Genomic DNA, 9,176 nt, shown 5'->3' with positions numbered 1-9,176 from the left:
GGAACATAATAGAGAACCCAGAAAGAGACCCACAAATATATGGCCAACTAATTTTGACAAAGCAGGAAAGAATATCCAATGGAATAAAGACAGTCTCTTCAGCAAGTGGTGCTGGGAAAACTGGACAGCGACATGCAGAAGAATGAGCCTAGACCACTCTTACACCACACACAAAAACAAACTCAAAATGGATGACAGATCTAAATGTAAGACAGGAAGCCATCAAAATCCTTAAGGAGAAAGCAGGCAAAAATCTCTTTGATCTGGGCCACAGCAACTTCTTACTCAACACGTCTCCAGAGGCAAGGGAAACAAAAGCAAAAATGAACTATTGGGACCTCATCAAAATAAAAATCTTCTGCACAGAGAAGGAAACAAGCAGCAAAACTAAAAGGCAACTGACAGAATGGGAGAAGATATTTGCAAACGACATATCAGATAAAGGGTTAGTATCCAAAATCTATAAAGAACTGATCAAACTCAACACCCAAAGAACAAATAATCCAGTGAAGTAATGGGCAAAAGACATGAATAGACGCTTCTCCAAAGAAGACATCCAGATCGCCAACCGACACATGAAAAAATGCTCAACATCACTCATCATCAGGGAAATACAAATCAAAACCACAATGAGATGCCACCTAACACCTGTCAGAATGGCTAACATTAACAACTCAGGCAACAACAGGTGTTGGCCAGGATGCGGAGAAAGAGGATCTCTTTTGCACTGCTGGTCGGAATGCAAGCTGGTGCAGCCACTCTGGAAAACAGTATGGAGGTTCCTCAAAAAATTAAAAATAGAACTACCCTATGACCCAGCAATTGCACTATTAGGCATTTATCCACAGGATACAGGTGTGTTGTTTCAAAGGGACACATACACCTCAATGCTTATGGCAGCACTCAATAGCCAAAGTGTGGAAAGAGCCCAAATGTCCATCGATGGATGAATGGATAAAGAAGATGTGCTACACACACACACACACACACACACACACACACACACAATGGAGTATTACTCGGCAATCAAAAAGAATGAAATCTTGCCATTTGCAGCTACGTGGATGGAACTGGAGGGTATTATGCTAAGTGAAATTAGTCAGAGAAAGACAAGTATTATATGACTTCACTCATATGAGGACTTTAAGACACAGAACAGATAACATAAGGGAAGGGAAGCAAAAATAATATAATAACAGGGAGGGGGACAAAAACATAAGAGACTCTTAAAAATGGAGAACAAACAGAGGGTTACTGGAGGGGTTGTGGGAAGGGGGATGGGCTAAATGGGTAAGGGGCATTAAGGAATCTACTCCTGAAATCACTGTTGCACTATATGCTAACTAATTTGGACACAAATTAAAAAAATAAAATTAAAAAAAAAGAGTGGATACCTTGAGTCAGAATGCCTACATTTGATTTCTAGCTGTGTGTTCTCGGGCAGGTAACTTAACTTTTCTGTGCTTCTGTCTCTTCACCAGGACAATTAAGATAACAGTGAACTAGCTCTTGAGTTTCTGTGATGATCAAATGAATTAAAACCTAAGTGATAGCTTTTATTACTTCTCAGCAATATTTCTGGCTCTCTTCTGCTTCCTAGCAGGTGGGGAGATTGTACTTCCCCACCCCTATGAAGTTAAATAGGTTCACGTGATTTACATAGAGCAACAAAATGTGAGTGGAAGTAACATGCGTCACTTCTGGAGAAAGCTGAGATAGATGATTCTCCAGGGCTTCTCTTCTCTTCTCTTCCTTCTCATGGCAATCATGGAGATACATGTTGATACGGAAATGTCCAAGACAGAAGCAGTGTGGAACAAAGAGCCAAGACATGAAGGACCATTTCCCTGCTCTCTTGTGTAACCAAGAAATAGATGCATATTGTGCTAATATGCTAATATGCTAATATGTTAATAGATGCATAATGTGCTCTTGAGACATTAGGAACTGTTGTTACCACAGCGTAGTATCACCCAACACCCAACCTCACTGGTTCAACTTTAAAGCCCTTGGAGTAGGCCTGGCCTAGAGTAACTGCTCAATGACAGCTTTAAATTTTTTTTTTTTAACGTTTATTTATTTTTGAGACAGAGGGAGACAGAGCATGAACGGGGGAGGGGCAGAGAGAGAGGGAGACACAGAATCGGAAACAGGCTCCAGGCTCTGAGCTGTCAGCACAGAGCCTGACGCGGGGCTCGAACTCACAGACTATGAGATCATGACCTGAGCCGAAGTCGGACGCTTAACTGACCGAGCCACCCAGGTGCCCCAATGACAGCTTTAGACAAGCTCAGCAATATAGTTCAATGGAAAAGCAATTTTCCCTTCACTAACTGCTCATGTCGCTCCTCTGTTGAAACCATCAATCATTTCTCATGGAATTTAAAATAAAACCAAAATCACTAACTGGCACACTGCCTAAATTGCTTTGGTCGCCAGCCATATCTTGTTCACTCGCCTGCCATACTGGCCTTTTAGCTCCTTGAACATGAACAAGCACCTTCCTGACAAAGGGACTTTATATTTGACAAGATCTGAGCCTGAATCCTCCTTCCTCGTCTTTTTTTATCTTCATGTGTCAACTTAAATCTGAGCTCCTCAGGGAGGTCATCTCTGTTCACCCAGGTGGGAGCAAATGCTTTTTTACATTCTTGTTTTAGTCCTTTCTCAGCATTTTTCCTGTGTCTTTTCAACTATTCATCACAACTTGAGATAAATTTTGCTCGTGTATTCACTCATTTCCCATCTTTTTCTAGCACTAGACAGGAAGCTCCATGAGGACAAGGCCACATCTCTGTCATTCATATATTTATCCTAAAAACTAGAACAGTTCCTGGTACACAGCAGGACTGGTTATGGGAGGACGGAGTGGGGCAGAGGAGGTTGAAATGGAAGAGGGAGAGTTGTCCTGGAGTTAAATCGAGTATTTACTGAATACGAAATACTACCTTTAAATGATTATTCCCAAAAGAAATTGAGAGTTTCTAACAAAAGTGATGAAAATTCTGAAAACTAATGTTTTTCTGTATATGAGAAGATACACTTTCACAAATGGTATAAACTATAAATTACGATATAAATATATTCCTGCCAAAATAGGCAAGTCAATAAAAATGCAATTCAAGCAGCGCCTGGGTGGCTCAATCGGTTGAGTGGCCGACTCTTGGTTTCTGCTCAGGTCATGATCTCGGTTTCATGAATTCGAGCCCCACATAGGGCTCTGTGCTGAGCCTGGAGCCTCTTCGGATTCTGTGTCTCCATTTCTCCGTGCCCCTCCCCGACTTGTGCTCGCTCTCGCTCTCTCTCTCAAAAATAAACATTAAAAGAAATTTTTTTAAATGCAATTCTAAACCAGCTGTTAACAAGGCAATGTATTATAAACACAAAAGTCCTACATCTGAATTATACCTTTTATTTTGAACATTTCACTCAACAGAAATCTGATATACTGGGTCTAGGTGATGACACCTTCCAAACTAATGAAACTTTTCTGTAGCATAAATAAACAAATTTAGACCACCAAGTAAAATCAAATCCAAGTGTAACTGAACAACTCAAGAATGGTATGAATGGAGTAGAACCTCCAGTGGCTTATACTTCACTGTTTATAACCGACTTTGAGAGTCCTCTTAGTGACATGACACTAGACTATGCATTTCCAAGAGCCAAACACACAGAATATTCTTCCCTCTACTCGCTCGTTAAAAGATTAAGAAATCTGATACAAAGGTCTGATGTACTACGAACATACCCCAGTCATTTAAGGAGGGCTCTCTTAGGTCTGATGTAACTAACGACACGCCCTAGTCTCTTACGTGATTCTGGGTGAAGTCATCCTGCTCACCCTTGTGCAACCTCTCCTCCTCATCAGTCCTGCTTCTTACATGTGGAATGATTTGCCATAACTAGAAGGCAAGTGCTGTTGGGCATCTGCTCACTCTCTTCTTTCATTTCCCGAAAAGGCACCAAAAATGTCTTTGCCTGGATCCCCAAAGGCACATAAGTAGACCTTTGAATCCTTTGGCTGGAAAGGTCTTGGATCAGATCCATTTGGCGAGGGAAACCAAAGAAGGTCAGAAGACCTCATTGATCTTGGAAGAATCCAACTTCTGGTTATAAATGACCCCACCTCTACCTTTTAAATTAGCTGCTACTAGGGAGATACCACTGGAAAAGGAGCATATGCTAAGTTTATAATTCTCTTTCATTTTGTTTTCAACAAGCAGATAATAGAACCTAAATACCTCTCAAGTATCTAGATTTTTCCTTTGTGAGCAAAAGACATATTATGGTTTAGGCGTTAAGTCGGTTAGATTCACCCTCATTTCCTTTCTTCCTTTCTGGAGTTTTTCAGACTCTTCTTAATATCAGAAAAAAGACAGCTCTTCAGTCAACTATTGGTAAACAATTATTTAGCACCAGTCTTGAATTTTCTGGTGGATTATAAATGAATGATAAAATTCTACCTTAGGCCCACGTCAACTGCTTCTTCTGTTTAGCTTCTAATGCGTGGAGAATGAACGAATGAATGAATGAATGGATGAATAAATGAAAATTTGAATGCCTGTCTAAAGGAAGCCAACTGTTGTTTTTCTGGTTAAAACTCAGCTAAGACTACTAAAAGTTTAAGGTGGCATTTAGAAATGCAATAAAAAGAACCCACAGATGTTATTTTAAAATTTTATTTGCTTATTAAAGAGAATGGAAATGGGTTTGCAAAAACTTATCTGCATGTACAAAGTAATCCATGTAGATAAAGAGGGCAAGCCTTGGAATACTGCTGGATAAACTGTTCATCAAAATTGGACCTCCTTGCATCAGAACTGGTGGCAAGTCATTATTTTACATGTCAAAACCACTGAAACACTGAATCCATTTTTAAAGTCACCAACTTCAGAAAGGTTATAGTCTAAAACATATTCTTAGATACCAGTGAAACGAGTTACCAAGTGATCTCAGAGGCGGGCAGATCAGTTAATCAAGAGGTAGTTTCTCTAATAATATCCCTTTTTCTTTTTAGCAAGGCTATAGGAGATAGAGATAAATGGCATAATCTTTGAATCTCTTTAAATTTTTACTCTGTTTCCTTTGAATACAATCATAGCTGTCTTGATACATTTTAGAACTTGAGATCATCTAACACAGAAAAGAGTCCAGTGTTCAATTTTTTTTTTTCTTGCCAGTTTTTCTTTGAGCACTCTTCTTTGGACAAACAAATAATCTGGCATGCCATCAAAATAGCAGAGAGAAGTAAATCCTGTGGTGTCATAGATGAAGGGAGTTTTTTAAATACAATTTTTTGTTAATGATAGCAATATTAACAATACCCAAGGAGATTTAGGGTGATGAAACGAGCCCCCAAAAGGTAGCATACAAACCACATCACAACATTCTTCTTGAATAAGTTTCTCTAAGAGTTCTTGTAGCTGGTCTTCATATTTGTCCGGAGGCTATCAGATCCCCGAGCCCCACAGTTCCATGGCTTCCAGCTCGTCTTGGACAGGAGTGAATTCTGGTTGATCAGGATGAGGAGCTAGAGAGGAAGAGTGGGGTGGGACTTGATAGGACCCAGGAACCATAAACTGATATTCTCTCCTCGTGTGGGTCCGTAAGAGGCAGATTTGGTCACTAAACTACAGAGATATCCTGCTTGGGTAGAAAGCAGTAGCCACCTTGACCCACCACGCCGCTTGCGCCTTCCCCAGGAGGTTTCAGATGGTTAGTGAAGGAAGGGATGGATACATGGCAGAAATTGTTAGAAAACCAGATCACAGCCAGCTGCTTAAATATGATGTGTTTTATTTACAAAAGGAACCCTGAATCTCAGCAGAATTGTAACAGAACAATAAATCTTACCAAAACCCATCTCAGGTTAGAAACCCATCACCAGGGGACAGTCAGGAAGGGAGGGGGTCAGAGGAGAATGGAGAGTAGGGTGGTCAGGGAGGAAGATGCCCATCAGTCTTGTGCGGGGACAGGAAAGAGGAGAAGGCACGCTTCATTCAACAACTACTACTGAGCCTTCACATAGAAAAGTTAGGGATAAATCCTTGGTACACAATCATACACCCTTAGCCAGGCTGATACAGAGAGGTCGGTTGCTAATACAATTGACCCACGGGATTTGGTGAAGTTTCAGTATTCTCAGTGTACGTGTTTCGAGTAGGGAGGGCAAGACATGTGACAGTGGGCAGGGAGGGAAGCAGGTGAGGCAGGAAAGCAGGGTGCCCATTGTTAGGGGCAGGGGCTGGGTGGTGGTAGTCAACAGGACAGTTCTGTATCCGTAGCCAATTGCCCAGGCCAATGTAATCAGAGTGGAGGAGATGCACCTCAGTGCTGGTAATCATTGTAAGGGATCAGATCTTAACAAGGGACAGGGAGATTTGAGAGAACAAGGAGGGAAGAGATGAACAGAGAAAAACACATCAGCAAAACTCTGACCAGTTCCTCTGGCAAATAAGGTTAAATTTCTCCTAAAGCAGAAAACTTAAAATTCTTTGACTGATAAGTTTATTGCCCCAAAGCAGTCTGTGAACATGTCTCTTGATGCTTCCAAGAGTGACTATGTCAGAAAATGTCCCATTGCACAACTCGCCGACATGCAGGCTGCAGATGTTTTTAGGAAGCATTATCTTTCAGAGTCTCGGTCCAGTCGTTAGTAATGAGGCAAGGACAGCATGGCCACTCTTGTTTCTTCTTAAACTATCTTTGGTCACGTAACATGCATGTGGTGCACAGAAGGTCACCCCAAAGAATCTAGGGGGCCCTCCTCGCTAGGGAAAGCTCTAAGTTTGAGGTTTATCCAAAACAAGAGTAAAAAATTACAGGGCATCACGACCACACCACAGCAGTAACACAGAATTAGGGCACCCAAAGAAAGTTCAGACATGCCCCGCAATGACCAAACGTGAGGTCGGAGGCCAAGAAGGTGTGGACTGCCATTTGTAAACAAGAAAGATTTACACAGGATGTTATTTTCATTTTCCTCTTAAGGTTTTTAAAGGGGTAGCCTCTAGAGTCATTAGCACTTCATAGAAGATATCTCTGAATAATTTAAGGTAGTGAGGAGCTCAACTTCTGCCTCCCTCCCATAAGTGGTCTACTTTTCATTGTACTCCCATCATATAGTACTAACCATAGCAAAACACTGCTCAAAACCCACAAGAGGCCGGCACTTACCTCCTACCCCGTAGGCAGAACACGAAGAGGGGTCGCAGTATCCAGGCTGGCCAGAAGGACCTTGTGGTCCAGGCACCCCCAGGTGACCAGGTGGACCCCTGGGCCCAGGAGAGCCAGGGGGCCCAGGGCTTCCTGGCCGACTCTCTCCCGAAGGTCCTAAGAAGCACCAACGAATGAAAACAGTTGGTCTTCAACATCACAGAGTGAGTTTTGAGACTCCCAAGAAGTAAACTAACTCTTAAGAAAAGCCACCTCACACATTTTAACAATTAGGATAGTCTGCCTCTCCCTGCTCATTGAGTTTTTATTCCTAAACTGGATCATACCGTAATCATACATTCTCCTGGAGGTCAGTGCTTTCAATCAGCTCAGGAAACTGGAAAGCAAAATGGATGTATTCTTTTCTATCACCTCTTAGATATTAAAGGGAAAGGAACATACCGCTCTCGACCTGGTTTTCATCACAGAATTCCTGTTTCCCAGTGCAGTTCAGTGGGAATCCAGCATACGTGCATACATGAACACGTGCACACATGCACACACACAAACACACTCAATCTCAGCCTCATAATCTATACTGCTTTATGGCCTCAGATCATCGAAATAAATTAGCCTGAGTGTGAAAGAAATTATCCTGCAGGAGAAGAAGGAAAAGTCTGAAACCGGGCCTAAAATACTAATCCAAAATTTCTTTAAGGCTACCTTATATCAATTGAGAACTTAGACTGAGTGAAAATGGGAGAGAGACTAAAAGTTTTCTGATATTAGGAAGTGTACTGAGCTGAGTGTTTTTGTTTGTTTTTATGTTTGCTTTCAGGCCCGGATTCCAATAGTGCTTCAAAGGCATTCTTCAACCAAGAATGACATTCTTTCAACTAAAACCTAAATGGAAATTAGGAACAAGTATCCCCTTATATTTGAAAAGTGCTGCGGCTCTTAGATACATTCAATTCCATCCAGTCAACATTCACCAATCACTGTTTTTGTGGAACACATGATCCTAGATCAGCCTCTCACGCAGGCTCTAATGCTAGGAGCATTTATGCTCAGTCGATTTATTCCATTAGGAATCCCTCCTAGAAAAAGCACTTTCCAAAATCATCATTAGACTGGAAAGAAAAATCTGTAAAGCATTTAATTCAATGTGGCTAAAACTGGATTATAAACGTCCAATAGAACTGCAAACTTATAATTCTAATAATGAGGATGATAATCTAGAGACCATTGTCAAAGCACATAGTAATGTGCACAAAACTTACACAAAAGTCGTTCAGTAAGAATGCCATGGTGGCAGAGACTCTGAGTGTTTATCAAATACCCATGTGTTCCTCTATATTTGGAGCCTGCCGTGCAGTTCAACTGAGAGTGTGGCTAGTGCCAGCCAGTGAAATATGCATGGCTGTGACATATGGCCTTCTCCATGTAGGAAGGTGAAGGCTGATGTGCCTCCTCATCTCTCTCCTAAAAGCCTTTTGTTCCAAAATGGGGGAAAGCCACCTTACTCACCTCAACCTTTATGTATATCTACTAAGCATTTGGGATTGATTTGTTACCTCAGGATAGCCTAGCATAGCCTAACTCATGAAGCCAACTGGATCCCAGAATATGCTATAAGCTTCTGGGAGAATCATCACTTAACAAACTGGCCTTCTAATAAAGCGAATGAGAAACACAGCCATTCCAGTTAGATGCAAGGATGTAACACGGCCATGTTCTTCACCAGTGATGTCAAGGGAAATATAAAGATTTAGGACACCCATTGTGCAGCTTCCTGTTAGGTAGAAAGATTTACCTGCTGGTCCAGGGGGGCCTCTTGGACCTTGGGTTCCAATGCCTGGGTTTCCTTTTTCTCCTTTGATACCAGTTAGACCTGTTGAGAAGGAAAAAAGAAAAGAGGGAAAAGTCCTTAAGACAAAAATCTAGGTAGTTCCATGTTTCCAGGCTTCAAAATTACCTCTCTGGTAAAGAGAATGGTGTGGGTTGGTTGGGGGTGATGG

The 9,176-nt window shown here is 41.6% G+C and overlaps 1 protein-coding gene across 5 annotated transcripts in view; it reads right to left on the bottom strand.

Annotated features, from left to right (window-relative positions):
- Positions 1-4,666: 4,666 nt before the first annotated feature.
- Positions 4,667-9,176, bottom strand: part of COL14A1 (collagen type XIV alpha 1 chain) — a 213,341-nt gene continuing 208,831 nt past the window's right edge. For 4 of the 5 annotated variants that reach the window (XM_040494323.1, XM_040494322.1, XM_040494325.1 and 1 more), the window contains exons 46-48: positions 8,972-9,049; positions 7,180-7,335; positions 4,667-5,533 (exon numbers count right to left, since the gene is read on the bottom strand). In XM_040494323.1, the coding sequence (XP_040350257.1) occupies positions 5,454-5,533; positions 7,180-7,335; positions 8,972-9,049 (314 nt within the window). In that variant the 3' untranslated portion in view covers positions 4,667-5,453. Of the gene's footprint in view, positions 6,363-7,179; positions 7,336-8,971; positions 9,050-9,176 lie in introns of all 5 variants that reach the window. The other variant, XM_040494326.1, reaches the window with a different exon arrangement.

Source organism: Herpailurus yagouaroundi, unplaced genomic scaffold (assembly GCF_014898765.1).
Source record: "Herpailurus yagouaroundi ecotype Mexico unplaced genomic scaffold, PumYag 186, whole genome shotgun sequence".
Lineage (NCBI taxonomy): Eukaryota > Metazoa > Chordata > Mammalia > Carnivora > Felidae > Herpailurus > Herpailurus yagouaroundi.
This window is presented reverse-complemented; position numbering and strand designations above follow the sequence as displayed.